General features: G+C 43.5%; 1 protein-coding gene across 3 annotated transcripts in view; it reads left to right on the top strand.

The window, feature by feature from the left end:
- Positions 1-3446: 3446 nt before the first annotated feature.
- The window catches only part of CPNE4 (copine 4), a 686364-nt gene continuing 672856 nt past the window's right edge, over positions 3447-16954 (top strand). The window contains exon 1 of one of the 3 annotated variants that reach the window (XM_070794756.1): positions 3447-3608. In XM_070794756.1, coding sequence (XP_070650857.1) covers positions 3556-3608 — 53 coding nt within the window. In that variant the 5' untranslated portion in view covers positions 3447-3555. Of the gene's footprint in view, positions 3609-6059; positions 6423-16954 lie in introns of those variants that run through there. The other 2 variants (XM_070794770.1, XM_070794775.1) reach the window with 2 other exon arrangements.

Genomic DNA, 16954 nt, shown 5'->3' on the forward strand with positions numbered 1-16954 from the left:
TAATGGGAGAAAGCTAGGGAAGGAACTCTAGTTTTATCACATTCAAGTAACTGTGACACTTGGTTGTGCTGGTTTTTATTCTTGTTTTCATTCCATGGGCAGGGGTTCAGTAGAGGCCTTGGATTTATTTAGTCCTGGGGTTGACTCCTGACTTTCCCCACTTATTAACTGTGTGGCCTTGGAGACCTTATTCAATCTTTCTATGCCTCAGTTTTCTTTTAACTTAAAAAGAAATTTAACTTAAATTAATTTAACTTAATTTAACTTAAAAAAAAAATCCTCTTATACTTTTGATATATAACGAACTACTTTCAAAACTCAGTGGCTTAAACTATGAAGCATTTATCAGCTCAATCTTTTGCCCAGGCTCAGTTGTTGATGGCATGACTGATTCCTGTGTCTACAGCCAATCAAGGACTGTCTGAGAGCCAGTTTGCTGATCTTGCCCAGGTCGTCTCACATGTCTGGGCTTCAATTGCAGTAGCTCATCTCCACTGATCTGTTAATCACCCTCCAATAGGATGGACCAGACTTTTCCTGGTAACTGAGTGGAAATATGCCAGTCTTTTTAGAAGTCTAGGCTCAGAGCTGGCACCAAACTTCTGCAGCTTTCTCTTGAACACAAGGTCAACTTAGATTTAAAACATTTAAACCTCCCTACTCAATTGGAGGAGTTGTAAAGCCACCTGGCAAGGGATAGATCCATATATATCCACATATTTATTTGCATATATATATATATATATATATATATATATGAAGGGGAAGAATAGTGATCATTTTTTGGAATCTCTCACTCTGTTACCCTGCACTGTTGGGAACAATCAATGAGAACACATCTGAAGAGGCCTAGTACAGTGCCTGGTTTTCAGATGCTCTGCTGCTGCTGCTACTGCTGCTAAGTCACTTCAGTCGTGTCTGACTCTGTGCGACCCCATAGACGGCAGCCCACCAGGCTTCCCCGTCCCTGGGATTCTCCAGGCAAGAACACTGGAGTGGGTTGCCATTTCCTTCTCCAAGGCATGAAAGTGAAAAGTGAAAGTGAAGTCGCTCAGTTGTGTCCGACTCTAGCGACCCCATGGACTGCAGCCTACCAGGCTCCTCCGTCCATGGGATTTTCCAGGCAAAAGTACTGGAGTGGGGTGCCATTGCCTTCTCCGTTCAGATGCTCAGGACCTGCTAATATCTCTCTTTCCATAAATACCAACAGCAAGATCAGACACAACGGAGATCACCCTGCTGCATGCTGCTGCCAGAAGAGGTGATAGAAACAAAACAGATAAACTTTTTAGTATAGGCCTCAGCATTACTTATGCCTCTCCCAATAGGCAAGTGTTTTTAAAAAAGATTTTCAAAAGAACAAAATTACAGGCCTCACTTTTAGAAGAAAGAGGCAGTGTGGTCTTTCTCTGGCTCATCTTCCCTTTTCCTCCAAGAACACCCGCAGAATGATAGGATTTCACCTTCTCTTCTCTGGAGGAACAATGTGTTATTTTGGTCTGCCTTTGATCACCAGTGATTCACTTTAAAGGCAGTGCTGCTGGGAAAATGCAGAAAGCAGAGTTGCAATCAGGAAAATGACTATGTACAAATGACATCCTCTGACTTTCTGTCCTTGTTTCACAGGCGTTTTTTTTTTTTTTTTTTTCTGGTCACTTCTTAATTCCTTTGTCCTATGAGAACCAATCAGGCTAGGAGAGTTGGGCTGGTTCCTAATTCTTTGGCCATTCTCATCAATATGCTCTCTGAGTTCTGTGGAGAAACCTGGGAAATGTCTTCCTGTGGAATCTGCCAAGGAGACATTTGACTTGAAGATGCCAAGTAGATAAAGTAAGGTTTTTGCTGACAAAGTAGGCAAAAATGATGCCTTAAGTTAAATAACCATTATTTTCACAAAATTTATCCAGAGCATGAAAATTTTGCAAAGGCTTAACTTCAACTAGTCTAACTTTATCTTAAGGAGACAAGTGGAAAAGTTGTGTATTTTTTTAAAAATAGACTTTTAATTGGGGATAATTTTAGATTTATGGAAAAGTTATAAAGAACAGTACAGAGAATTTCCATACAGTTATCACCCATTTTCCCCTAGTGCTAACAGATCATGTATATTACCATAGGACATTTGTCAAAACTAAGAAATCAACACTGGTGCATTACTATTAGGTAGACTCTAGGCTGTATTTCACCAGTTTTCCCATTACATTCTAGGCAAGTAGCTGTCTCTACAACATAGTGATAGTTGCATACTGACACTCCTTAAACCCAAAGGAATGGAGTCTTCATGTACTTATCACTCTGGAGTGGTGTAGCAGAGCAGACATGATGTTGCTGAAAAGCAGAATCCCAGAACTGAAGATCAATTCAAATATCTTCCTTTTACAACGAGGAAACTGAGAGCCTGACCAAGAGGCCTAATTAAATGCAAACTCAAACTATTTTATATATAGGATGAATAAATAACAAGGTCCTACTATAGCACACAGGAAACTGCAGTCAATATCCTATGATAAACCATAATGGAAAAGTATATGAAAAAAACATAGATGAATCACTTTGCTGTACAGCAGAAACTAACACAACACTGTAAATCAACTAAACTTCAATAAAGTACATTTTAAAAAAGAGAGAAATGGGATAATCTGCTCTGAAACAATAGAAAGATAATTTAGTGTTTTTAAAGTGTCACCCATGGTAAAATATAAAATCCCAGAAAGAAAATGCTCTCTGCCAATGATTTTTAAAAAGCAATGAAGAGCTAAAGGGATTCTGATGCCACCTATTGGTAGACAAAAGAATAGGGCACTCCTTCATGCCTGGGAGATTGTGACTGGTGGATAGGTGCCTGAGGTCTTCATCTTGATACAAGGTTGGAATGTGCGTATCAGTTCTCTATTGACTCTCAGCATCTTAGAAGGACTTTCTTAGAGCATTCCTCTCTGCTTTCCAGTAACACAACCCATTTCAGGCATATATAGAAACACCAGAGGAAGACATATCAGTCAATTCTCAAAATCACCTAAATAGAAAAAAGAACACATTTTATATATATAAATAACCCTAGGGGGAGGAATGCAAGATTCTTTTCTGATCCAAAGTCTCCAAAATAAGTCCTGTTATTTATAGCAGTCTCTTTGACTGGTTGAGGATGTAAAAAAGAAAAGATAAGAAAGAAAGAAAAAATGAAAATAGGAATTCAATTTCAAAACAAAATGCTCACCCTGACTCATTCAGGGAAGAATCCAAGGTTTTCAATACAGGGCACTGATTCTCTGTCTGTTTTTCCCCTTCATCATCTGTCACCCTTAAAAAAATGGGATCAATTGCATTGGTAAGAATCCCCATTTTTTTCATTTCCTGGCTTCATTCCAGTATTGCACTTGTCACACTGATGGGAGGGGTGCCTTTCATACCGGCATAGGACAGTAAGCAAATGCCTCCCCTTCTGTTATCAAACAGACCCAGTGAGAGGATCTGCACAGAACTGGAGGCTCCTTTTGCGGCTTGGGAATGCCAGTGGTGCTGTGACCTTGTGGCTTTCTTTAGATCGTTTTAACTATGTCTGTAGAGCCCAGCAGCTCAGAATCCATGAAGAGGAGAGTTGGAAGGCGGTGAGTGATACAGATCGGGGGTTTTGATGTAACAGTTGTTGAAGGGACTCCAGCGAACTTGTAGTGACTGTGACCTGAGTTCATGAGCTGGTTATAGATCTTCATTTGTAGAGATGGGCTGGACTGTTAGTTTCATGGGTAAGGTGGAAGAGAATTTTGCTTTCTGTGTCTGGCAGAGAGCCTCTTTGAATTTACCTTCAGTGTAATTTTTTTCCTTGAGAAAAATAAAATCCAAATTTCTGGCATAGAGTTGCACGTGTGTTCTGCACACTGGTTTGCAGGCAACAGTTTCTAATTAGGGAGCTGAAGCCTGCTGGCAGAGGAAACCATATTTGTCACAAGTAGTGGCGCTGTGTTCAGTTTGTGTGTTTGTGCCTTTAGCACAGGGACTAACAATGGTTATACTGGACTCTCTCTGTGGTTCTGTCTGTAATTTGCCCTGTGGTTCCTGGGTATGTCATTTTTAGTTGTGCTTTCAGAGCCTGCTTCCATCAACACTATGTTCTCTGGTTTGTGCATTCTGAACACCCAAACCCTGGGCTTTTTGTAAAGATAATAAAATCTATGTGGGCAATTGGTGATGGTCAATAGAGTAGCTTACAGATTGCCTGGAAATAGTACATGATCAACATACCTTAATGCCTTTTCTCTCATCTTAATTCCTTTTCCTATAAGATGCTTGTGCTTAATAAACTCCAAGGCATTTTTGTAAATTTAACAAATGTTTATTGACTATCTGCTAAGTGACAGATATTGTAATGGCATCAGGGTTGTGATCACAAGACAACAAAACAGACTATCACTTGCTTTCATGGGACTTAGATTTCAGAGGACACAACCAACATGCAAGGAAATACATAATCACTTTCCTTTTTCATTCCCTCATTTTTGCAAATTCAATCCAGCTCAACTTCATCTCCAAGGCTACTTCTTTATTAAACTGGAAAGGAATATTTTCTTACTTAGTATTTCCACATTCAGTAAACATATGCTGACTTTGCCTGCACAGCATCTATTCCTCATTTTCTTGTAGTATGACAATGAATTTCCTTTAGGGAACCATCCTGTGTCTCATGCTCAGTTGCTGTGGATCAGGCGGAGCTCCACTTCGGCTCTAGAAGTGCAGCAGAGCGCAGTGAATGCTCCCCAGCTCTGTGGAAGGCCGTAGCATCAAGGGAATCCTGTGAAGCCACAATGATTGACTTGTGCTTAACCACCTGATCCAAGTTTCTCCAATCAAAGTGAATCAAAGGCAATTACTATACAGACAAGCTCCCTAAGTTGTGGCTGAAGGTCTCCAGACCTTAAAAATGGCATACTTGAGAGGTAACCTGGGGGAAGAGAAATATTATATTTTTCTTTCTGAAGTCTCTTCCTCTGCCTCTCAAAGATCTTTCTAATTGGCTCTACAGAACCATGAGTGAGGTACCTGTTCCTCATCCAATTATTTCTTTTCTGGCCTTTGAAATTTAGAACACTGTGGTTGGTAAAAGTCTTTGGCTGATAACCTCTTTAAATGAAGAGAGGTCTTGTTAGACGTGCCTTCAGAAGATGCGGAGGAAGACGCAGCTATGTCCCTGTCTCCCTGTCCACATTGTGTGTAATATCCTCCATGTCATCCCAAATCGGACAGAAACAAATTTTTCTAAACCTTATGGATTCTGAAGTCCAATGTGTAGTTCTGACAATACCTTCTATGCTGAGAGAACGTAACTGTCTAGTTTATCTACAATTGTGGAAACAATCAAGAGCAGCTCACAGTATACACCTGAAGCACTCACTCACTTGCCTGAATTTGACCTTCGTTTGGAGCAGAAAAGTCAATAGTTACACTTTCTTTCTAAAGTGCTTCATAACATGTGGTCATGGTTGACCTCTTAACATAAGATGGCATGTTTATACTTATTTTTAAGCAGTGGTATTCCCCAAGCATTTCTTTATCTTATATTATTTGTAAAGTGGATGTATTCCCGAAGATATTATGAGATGAAAAAGAGCCTCAATGTCCATTCATTTATTCATGCATTTATTTACTAAAAAATAACTACCAGGCTCCTACCATATGCCAAGCAGTCTTGTAGACATAGAGGATTCAGAGATGAGCGATCTCGTCACCGCTTTGGGTGGCAGTTGAGCATCCATCCAAGAAGTTTCCAGGAATGTGTGCAAAGAGTAGCATCACTGCTACCTCTTTCCAGATATTTCCGATTTCCTCTGAAATGAAGAGGAGGTCTCTAGGGTAACTTGACCCCAGGATTCCGAGGTGAGCGACTGGGCCTCTCGTGGAGCTAGGGCTGCAGCTGCCACCAGTGTGACCGCTATCCAGGACTCAACAGCTGTTCAGGATCCGCTCCCGGAGGGCGGGGCAGCGCCCTCGGCTCCCGGCCGCGCCCTCCTCCGAGGCCCCCAGGGGGCGCTCGCTCCCAGGCCTCAGAGCCGGCAGCGCGCGGGCGGTGGGGCCCGCGGGTTTCGTCAGAAGGTGGAAGCTCTCTGCCGAGCCGTAGTTCCCCGCCGCGGGGTCGCGCCCTGCTTCCTCCCTCCCGCTCCGCCCCCCTCCCCAGCGCCCCACCCCTCTCCCGAGGTGAGCGAGGGCCGAGCGGCTCCGCCCCCGCCCCCGGCATGGAGCCCGGGTCCCCGCGCAGCCCGAACTCCCAGCTCGGCGCCTCTTCGATCAGCGGTTGCTGAGCTGCCTAAGAGCCCGAGGGGAGGGCGGCACGACCCCCGGAGCCCGACCGCGTCCCCGCCCCCGGCCGCACCGCAGCTGCGTTCAGGTCGCCCGCCGAAGCCCAGTCCGCCTTCGGGGGCCCGCGCCAGGTAAGTTGGTCGGGACCCTGCACCGCGTACCGGGCTGCGGCCGGAGACCAACTTTTGAGGTGCGGGGCTTCACTCCGAGCCGGCGCTGCTGTCTAGGAAGAGCTGCGCGCAGCGTCTTGGTCCAGGGGAACTTCGGTCCCTCCCCTCGCCCCTCTCCTCCGCCCGGCAGGCTCGGCTGGTGGAGGTTGGGGAGGGGGTACATCTGCTAGTCCAGAGGGAATCGGGACCTGGCGGCGCAGAATCTATCCTCCTGACGGCGGGAAAGCGAGGAGGATGGGGTTGGGGGTTGTGCGGGGTCCCGGGGCTGGATCGCCGCGGTGAGACTCAGCTTCTCAGCCTCCTAACCTCCCCTCCTCCTCCCTACCCGCCTTACGAAAGGGTGCGATAATACTTAATTGTATTTTGGGTTCTCTGGCTTAAAACTCATCCTTGGTCCTCAGCTTCCTTGATTCAGCCACGTCCCTCTGCACTCCCTCCTCTATTAAATAAAGTACCACGGGGAGGGAACGGGGTTGGGACTGAGGGACCTCAGAAGCGCTGGCCGCAGCCCACTAAAGAGGTCGGGACCAAAGCGGTCACAGAAGCCCAAGGACCCTTAGGGTGAAATTGAAGGGTACAGTTAGGAGTTGGTACCTGCGGGGTCAAGTGTGTAATGATCACCGTCGTTTGGGGAGGAGGCTGACGTCTGAAAAGTGCTGTTAGGAAGATCCATTCCTCCCTCGCCTTGAAGGACGAGGGTGGGCTTTAAAGGTTTCAGTTCCCCCACGCTTCCTCCAGGTCCCACTGCTCCTCTAGCGGCCTTGGAAGCCTGACTTCCAGCCTCCGAACTTGCCAGGCTCCCGGAAGAATCCAGGTTGAAGAGATGGTTCCTAGGGGCTCGAGCTTAAAAAGTGTTGCTCCCGGGGTACCGGAGGTGGAGGGAGGAAGGGCGAATGGTAGAGCGGTGGTGTACTGAGGGATAAGTGTCCCGGGAGACTTTAAGAGAGAAATACCCTCCACCCACGCCCCCCTGCAACTGACCCATTGATACCAGAGGATTTTAATGCCTTTTGGAGCTGATGCTTCTGCTTCTTTCCTCCTGTATTCAAAACTATGCAGAACCAGCTCCTCATCCTCTTGCTGCTTTGCCAGGATTTTTAAAGCACTGCTGTGGCTCACTTGGTTTTTGGTTCCCTAACCAGGAGTTTTGAGCTGTCCAAGGTATTTTAAAGTGTTCTCCTGAAACTGATACTAAACCCTATTCTTTTGGAAAAGCTACCTTCACTTCAGAGGAGATGTGCTTTTCTCCCCATTCTTTCTCTTTATTGCCCTCTTAACAATCTCTGTTCTCAAAAAAAAAAAAAAAAAACCAAAAAAACCAATCTCTGTTCTCAAGGACCGGTTTTGTGTTTTACTTTTTTGCTTTATGTTAAAACAACCTTCCCCCCTGCGCTTTCCCACTCCCCCCACCCCTGGAAGAAAAAAAAAAAAAAAAAAAAACTTTCCTACAACACAGGTGTTTCAAATCCATACCATTGTTTTGTACTTCTTGTACACTGGTTGAAAAGACCCTGATGCTGGGAAAGATTGAAGGCGGGAGGAGAAGGAGATGACAGAGGATGAGATGGTTGGATGGCATCACCAACTCAATGGACATGAGTTTGAGTAGGCTCTGGGAGTTGGTATGGACAGGGAAGCCTGGTATGCTGCAGTCCGTGGGGTCACAAAGAGTCGGACATGACTGAGCGACTGAACTGACTGACTGGTTATGCTTCATAACGATCCCCTCAAAAGCCAGAGGCAAACAACTTTGCTTACTTCATTTGATGTTCTTCAAGCTTAGGAAGGTTCTGTTTTTATTACCCAGCAGATAAGACAGAGCTCTGGATGGCTGTGGTTGTGATTGGATAACTTCTGATGTTTTCATTTCCCTTACTAAACTTCTGCTTCTAGGTTAAATTCATTTTATTATCAGTCCATTTTTAAAGAAAGACTGACAAAGTTACTCTAATAGATAGGTCTGAGTTCAGAGCAGATGAAAGGTACCTACATGTAGAGAGGTGGATAAAAATAGGTTTGGCAAGTCCAGCCAGGACACTTGTGTTCATTGTGCATATTAATAAAGGCCAGGATCTCCTCATTTATCTCTGGAGGGAACTTCTGAGGATTTTATAGGACCAAACTCAAACCACATGAAAACTAGGTGATTTCCCTTAAGCATTACATAAAAGGAAGTATCCCTCCATAGTGGGAGTGGCTGTTGAATCCTGGGCTGGTTTTAACTGGTTCAATGAGAAGTTGTTTAGTCACTAAGTTGTGTCTGACTCTTTTGCAATCCCATGGACTTAGCCTACCAGGCTCCTCTGTCCATGGGATTTCCCAGGCAAAAATACTGGAGTGGGTTACCATTTCCTTCTTCAGGGGATCTTCCCAACGCAGGGATTGAAACCTCATCCCTTAAGTCGCCTGCATTGGTAGGTGGCTTCTTTATTACCAAGCCACCAGGAAAACCATCAATCAGAAGAGCTTTCCTATAATGGAACCAAAGGTCTGCTAATGTGTTACCCTGTGAAAAGGTTCACGGACGTCAAACCTATACCATTCCTGTGAGTGCTCATCCTGGCATAATTTATTGGGAGCAGTGAGCTTCCCAGCATAAGACAAGCAGTTTCCTACAGTTTCTGAATATCTCTTTAAAAATAGTTCTCTGAGATTTGTGTGTTTCTTTTTATTGGTTTATTTATTTTTAAATTGAAGGATAATTACTTTACAGAATTTTGTTGGTTTCTGCCAAACATCAACATGAATCAGCCATATGTCCCCACTCTCTTGAACCTCCCTCCCATCACCCTCCCCATCCCACCCCTCTAGGTTGTTACAGACTTCCTGTTTATCTTCAGGTCTCTGGTAGTAGCATGGCATTTTGCTTGAATCACTGATTTGTCTTAAGGAGACCCTGCTTCTGGAAGTTCTGATTTAAAAATGCCTTATCCGACAGGTTTCTTGATCTGCATGTGGGCATCTGATTTTAAAATATTGTACTTTAGTTAGTGGGAAGCAAAGTTGTTATCTGTTTCCAGAGTAGTTTTATGTAGTATTGCAGGAAATAGAGGCTGTATCCTTCTCATTATCCAATGATTGAGTCCACTATCATGACTGAAAACCTTTAGATTCTACTAGCTAGAAGGAATCACAGAGGGGGAAAAATAGGTCAATGGTGAAATCTTTATTCTCATCTATATTGGAATCTTTTGAAACTCAGCTGAAGATATTTATAGAGTTTGCACCATGCATCTTCTCTTTGCAAGTTTTCTGAAATATAATACACTGGACCTTTAACCACCTTTATTCACATAAAGAAAAGATTTTTCCATTTGGAGGTAAACACATTGGTGGTTAGTAGTTAATATTGTGTATAATCAGTGTCCCATACTTTCACAGGGGCCTCAATCCAGAACAAAAATATAAGAGAACTCTGGTGGTACCAGCCTCACTGGTTGAGAGAAAGTCTCTAAACCAGTTTGGAAAGTCACTTCACAAATCTTTGTATTTTTAAATCAGAGATGTGACCAGAGGATCTGTATTTCATGCATTTTGAAAAGGGGCTGAATTTATTCTCTGTATTTACTTTTTCCATTTTTGTCATGTTAATATTTAATAAAAAGCAACAACAACAACAAAACAAAACAAAAAACAAAAGCTTCTTTGGATCCCTGCAGTAACCCAAAGTCATATTTCCTTGGCAACAGTAGCCAGTATATTGGAGTCACAAAATATCTATCAATAAAGAAAAGTTTCAATGCACTTAAAATGTCACATAGTTCAAGACCATCCTGCTGCTGCTGCTAAGTCACTTCAGTCGTGTCCGACTCTGTGTGACCCCATAGATGGCAGCCACCAGGCTCCCCCGTCCCTGGGATTCTCCAGGCAAGAACACTGGAGTGGGTTGCCATTTCCTTCTCCAATGCAAAACCATCCTATAGTGCATTAAAACTGACCTGCCAGTATATGATAATAGAGTTGCCTTTAACTTTGCCTTTCTTCTGATTGAATGTAGATAGTAAAGACAGATTATAGAACTTTTAATTCTTTTTAGCATGTTCTAAAAATTCTAGAATGGTCTTTCTTTTGAGGAAGCATGTTATCAAAATTAAGGGGGCTGGAGTAACATACCCTTTCTTTGAGTGAGAAGTTCTTATGGAGGTTGGTAAAATCAAGCCCAATCAATGGGTCAGGCAAAATGTTATATTTTCTGTGTTATTTGAAATAGACAATATATAGTAGAACCTCAGTTAGCATTAAATTCAACCAATCTGCTAAAACTTGTGACTGCAGAGTAAAAACATAGTAATGCCTACATATACTTTTAGTCTTTTCTGTACTAGAAATCACATTTATGTGGGAGCTTTCTGCTACGAACTACTAAATATATATGACATATAGTATATGTTTTCCCTAAGTTAACAAATGCTGGGAAGTCTTTTCTTTGGAGTTGTAGTCTTGGGAAAGCGAAAGCATCTTGAGAACCACTAGCTTTTGAACTGAGTAAACAGAGAAGGACTGAAGGCAAGTCGTGAAGAGTGGAAGGTGATAAGGATGACTTATTTGGGAAGGTTTATCCTTGTTCTGTGATTTTGGTGCCCTTGTATGGGTGGAGGAGCCCCTCTAAGCTGGGCTGTGGTGGGCTTATCTCTGAACTGTGAACAACAATTATATCACTTTGACTCTTTGACTGTCAGAACCAGAAGAGAGCTTGGGGATCATCTATTGACTCCAGCTGTTTAATTTGACAGATGTGGGAACTGAGCCTCAGAGAGATGACATGCTCAAGATCAGGGAACTCACTAAGCAACCCTCTTGATTACTAAGCAAGTCTCTTGATTCTGAGAAGAGACTCACATTCCCTGGAGATAATTGCTGTGGTTGTGGCCATGGGTACTGATGATCTTGACCAAGTCCAAGTCGGGGATGATGGTGGGGGAAGGGCTCTCCTACCTTCATTGGCTGTCTTGAGTCTTAATATTTTGCTCTGTCTTGGAGCCAGTGCAATATTTACCCAATAGATGTGATTCAATTTGAACAAAGTCATTGTCTGCAGCCATCCCTGTTAATGTGCATGTTTTGTGAAGAATTGCTCATGCTCAGTCCTAACTGTCTATTTTAAATGTCACAATTGAGTCAATAAAGTAAATAGAGATTTTATGTGTATCCAGTTTAAGAAAATCCACAGGGGAATCCTTTATTCTGTCTTAAATGGAAGATCCATTCAAAAAGAACAAACTTTCTAAAATGTTGCTTTTCCATCTCTGGCTCAGAACATCATATTGCTGACTTTCTTCTGACTTAGAAAACTAGAGCTGCTGCTTCAAACATTAGGAGGAAAATGTAGTACTTAAGGTTAATTCTAGAAGCAACCTTCTCAGGTTTAAGGTGTATTGACTAAAAAAGCTTCCTTCTTCAAGAGATGCTAACCTCTGTAGGGCACTTCCTTGTAGAAGAGGACCAAAATCAGGAGGGCTAGTGCCCAAGGCGAGTGCATCCCCAGACCTGAAGAGGGAGGAAGGAGGAAGGGCTGAGAGATGGCATTAGAGCGGACCGCCGCTAGAGGGCGCCGGAGCACCAGCGGAGCCCTCCTGCAGCTCCCAGGCCGGACCTCCTGGCTGGGAGCTGGGGTTGGAGATGGGGGTGACAGAACCCCAAGGAAATGCCCAGAGGAGAGGGGTTGGTTACGAGCCACCTCTGACTCTCTGGCTCAAACCGCCTTGCTTCACAGAGGAGACAGAGATCTGCTTTCAGTATAGCCTGGTTGGGTCCTAGTGCCTGAATACCTGACACGCTGTCTACAGCCTCACAGCCCTTTGTTTCTCTGGAGGCAGGACTCCAGACCCAGAAATGCCTGACTCGAATCTCGGGCTTGCAGGTTTGCAAGCTGCAGGTCTGCTTGTGGTGGTGAATGTGGAGTGTGTAGAAGTGGTCTTGCAGTGCGCAGGCTGTGCTCATCCCTGAACTTTCTCTTGAAAGTTCTCCCTAAACTTCCTTCTTCCCTTTCCATTTGAGCCTTTTCCTCCTGTCCCCATACCCCTCTCTTCAGCAGAAGGGTCTCACGCATCCATCTGTCGAACAATCGCTGAACACAGCCTTTATGCTCTAGGCTGAGTTAGGTACTGGAATCAGTCAATATGGAGTTCCCCTGGTTTGGAGTTGTGGCTTGAGGGGCAGATGGTGATTATGAGAGAGAGATGAACAACCATGTGGGTTGAAAGAGACTGAGTCATTTGCTTTGTCTCAGAGACCCTGGGAAATGGTCTCTCAAGTTCTTTACACTCATGTTTTTTCACCTCCCTACATTTTAAGGAAACTGTTGTATAGAGGGTAGTTCTGAGGGAGGGAAAAGGGGATGAAATCTCTCTCAGCATGTGCTTTGGTTTATATGTATATTTAACTGTGCTAATAGAAGTTCTTAAGTCCAACCAACTTGTGCTACCGCCCTCTTGTGTTGTTTTCATGAATATCATTAAGATAAATGCCTATATAATTGACTTAATTTCACTTAAGCAGAAAAATGATTTTTAAAGGAAAGAGAAATATAACAGCAAAATCCTTACTTCTAAAGGTTGGGTCTGAAACAACCTAAATCAGGGTTCTGTTTTTCAAGTCTTACAGATGTGGTCAATACAAATAACAAAAATGAAAAATAACGAGGGCAGGAGAATGGTTGAAAGAAATACTTTATCATTAAAGTGAGAGAACACTGTTTATTAGTAAGCACTGGGGAAAACTGTTTATTAGTAGGCACTGGGGACAGAGGATGCCTGATTTGATGTCTTTGTTTTATTTGTGCAGTTATTTCAATGAGTCACTTGAAGACAATATGGGGAAACAAGGTTTGTGCCGGAGGTGGTGGGGTTTTTTAAATTTAACTTTTATTTTATTTATTTTTGGCTGTGCTTGGCCTTCCGTGCTGCACGAGGGCTTTCTCTAGCTGTGGCAGGTGAGGGCCACTCTAGCTGGGGTGTGCAGTCTTCTCCTGTGGTGGCTCCTCTTGCTGTGGAGCACCGGCTTTCGGTGCACAGGCTTCCGTGGTTGGAGGTCTCGGGCTCTACAGAGTGCAGGCTCAGTAGCTGTGGCGCATGGGCCTAACTGTTCTGCAGCACGTGGAATCGAATCCAGTGTATGGGCAGGTGTGTTCTTAACTATTGATCCGCCAGCGAAGTCTGAGATGGTGTCCATATGAAACCAGGGATGGCCAGCTGGGCCAGGTGAGTTAAGTTTACTTGGCCAGGTAGATAGCAGCGCTCCGGGAAAACCAGGGTTGTCATTCTTCTGCTGGTGCCCTGTAGGTTCTGTGACTTGATTGATTGTGAATTATGTTGGTGGGAAGGCCTGACCAGAGAAAAAGGGTGGAAACAGTTGATTTGGGGAGCAGCTAACAACATTCATCACATTTCATAGCGTGGCTGAGTTTTAAAGAGACAGGAAAACAAACACTTCATACGGAATCAGAGAATGTGAGGGCTGATTATAATCTCATAAAATTAGGAACACCTCTTCCCATTTTCCAGTTGAGGAAACAGAGGCCCAGCAAGATGAAATTCATTATTCAACCTGCACCCATTTCTCCTCCCAACTACGTGCTTCCCAGGAGGCAGAATTCCTCTTGTCTTGCTCACTGCTGAACCCCAAGCAGGGCCAGGCATCTGGCCGCTGCTCCAGAAAGTTTGATCAGTTGCATTAATAATGCTATTTCTTTTTCTCTCACTCTTATTCTGGATCACTAGGCTGTAACATAATTGATAAAGATAAATATTTATTGAGTTTTTTTAAGATAAGGGCTTAGGCTTAGAAGGTAAACAGACTTGGTTCAGATCCTGGTTCTGCCACTCAACAGCTGTTTGGTTTTGGGAAGATTACTAAATCTCTCAAGTTGTATTTCTTCATTTGTAAAAATGAGTATAAAACTGTGTAAGGCAGCAGAGGACCTGGACTGGTCTTTCTCGGTCTTCCATTCCTGCTCTGTTCTTCCTAGAGAAGATTAAAGGGGGATATAATGCTTTTTGAAAAGGAGTTTTAATTTCTTTCAGATAAAACACATTTGCAGAAAAGATTATTCCACTATAGAAATATAAATACCTGCTGCTGCTGCTAAGTTGGTTCAGTTGTGTCCAACTCTGTGCCACCCCGTAGATGGCAGCCCACCAGGCTCCCCCGTCCCTGAGATTCTCCAGGCAAGAACACTGGAGTAGGTTGCCATTTCCTTCTCCAATGCATGCACGTGAAAAGTGAAAGTGAAGTCGCTCAGTCATGTTCAACTCTTAGCGACCCCATGGACTGCAGCCCACCAGGCTCCTCCATCCATTGGATTCTCCAGGTAAGAGTACTGGAGTAGGGTGTCATTGCCTTCTCCATAAATACCTGAAATCACTACAAATACATATTCCATGGGTTAGATATTAGCTCTATTTTATAAATAATTGGACTAATGCCAAAGCACTGGAAATGGGGGAGGAAGAAGACTCAAACCTAGGGTGCCCCCATCCCATTTTCAGGACCAGAGAATTGTTTTTGTTTTTTTGTATCTCCATTTCCATAGGATATTGACTATAGCTCCCTCTTGTATACAGCAGGGCCTTGTTTTTTATCCATTCTATATAATAGTTTGCTTCTGCTAATCCCAAACCCCCAATCCATCTCCCTGACCCCCTCTCCTGTGGCAACCACAAGTCTGTTGTATATGTCTGTGAGTCTGTTTCTATTTGATAGATAAGTTCATTTGTATCATATTTTAGACTCCACATATAAGTGACATCATATAATATTTACCTTTCTTTGTCTGACTTATTTCACTTGGCCTGATAATCTCCAGATCCATCCATGCTGCTGCAGATGGCATTCTTTCAGTCTTTTTTATGGCTGAGTAATATTTCATCATGTATGTATGTAGCACATCTTCTTTATCCGTTCATCTGTTGCTGGACACTTAGGTTACTTCTGCATCCTGGCTATTGTAAACAGTGCTGCAGTAAACATTAGGATGCCTGTATTTTTTTCAAATTATGGTGTTGTTTTTTCCCAGATGAATACCTAGGAGTGGAACTGCTGGATCATATGGCAACTCTATTTTTAGTTTTTTAAGGAAGCTCTGTACTGTTCTCCGTAGTGGCTGCACCAATTTACATTTCTGCAAACAGTGTGGGAGAGTTCAACCAGGGTGTTTTTTTAAGATCCATGTTTCGTGTGGTCTTTGTATCTCATCTGTCCTTCTGTGTCTGAGTCAAGAAGGCCCAAATCCTCCCTTTTCACATCCTCCTGAATGGCTGCTCTCTAGCCCGTTGTGTGGCACTGGTATGCACGAGTGTGCCTGCCACCCCAGGGTACCATGGGCTTCGTCGGGTAGTGGTCGTGGTGTGTGCTGCTTGCTGTGGCCAGAGTGCTTAGAACCTTCTGGTACGTAGGGTGTTCCTTCTATGTGTGCCTGTTTCCTTATCTTACATCCTTGCATCTGAGTCAGGTTCATTAGTAACTGCATTTAATTTAGTCAAAGTAAACTCTACACCCTCGATTACTTGTTAAAAATACTCATATTGCATTTTGATTGCTCGCTTTTTATTATATAATCTAATGTGTGACATTGTACAGATATATTACTGTATGATGTTATAATGTCATGTATTATACTTGGTGAACAATTTATGGGAATTTTTTCAAAAATCATTTTGACTTTGAATCATAGCCCTTACCTAAAATGTGGTCTATTATATTGTGTTCTGAGTGGGTAGGTAGAATCATTAGTGTTTCTGAGTTTGAATTCCAGCTCTGCTTAATCTCTTGAAGGTCAATTTCTACAGATGTAAAATGAGAATAATGTGAGAGCCTATGCCTTGGGGTTGCTGTGAGCCTTAGAAGATATGTGCATCCCAAGATCTGCTCATATTGTGGGCTCATGGAGATTCCTCAGATTGTCAGTTGTTGGCTGATGGCATCCCTCAAAGGTTAGTGTTTAGGAGCAATTACCCTAAAGGCAGTGGTTTGCTGTGTTGTGAGGGAGTTATGAAAACTAGAAGTGTGTGACGGGACAGTAGAAACTAGCAGTAAAATGTGTGCTCTCACAGCTTCTAACACAATCATTCACCGTCCTTCCGTCCCCCTCACCTCTGTTTCCACACACAAATTTTGTGCCTAGCCACAGAGATGACTCAAGGACTGTGCTAGGGTTTCTCCAAGGTAAAACCGCCTGCTGATTCCAGATTTACTTCAAATGCAAAGTATGTTTAGCACTGGCCCCCAGATACACAGCCAGAATACACAATGAATCACTTTGCCGAACAAGACCTCACATCAGACATTTATTGTATTTATACATCTCCTGTGTGTGTGTGTGTGGTGGGGGGCGGGGCATGCTCAGTCATGTCTGATTCTTATGACCCCATGGACTTTAGCCCGCTAGGCTCATCTGTCCATATTTTCCAGGCAAGAATACTGGACATGGGTTGCCATTTTCTTCTCCAGGGATATATCTCCTATTTTCACTCAAAAGATTCTGGGCAGCCAGCAAC

This window comes from Bos indicus, chromosome 1 (assembly GCF_029378745.1).
Source record: "Bos indicus isolate NIAB-ARS_2022 breed Sahiwal x Tharparkar chromosome 1, NIAB-ARS_B.indTharparkar_mat_pri_1.0, whole genome shotgun sequence".
Classification (NCBI taxonomy): Eukaryota; Metazoa; Chordata; class Mammalia; order Artiodactyla; family Bovidae; genus Bos; species Bos indicus.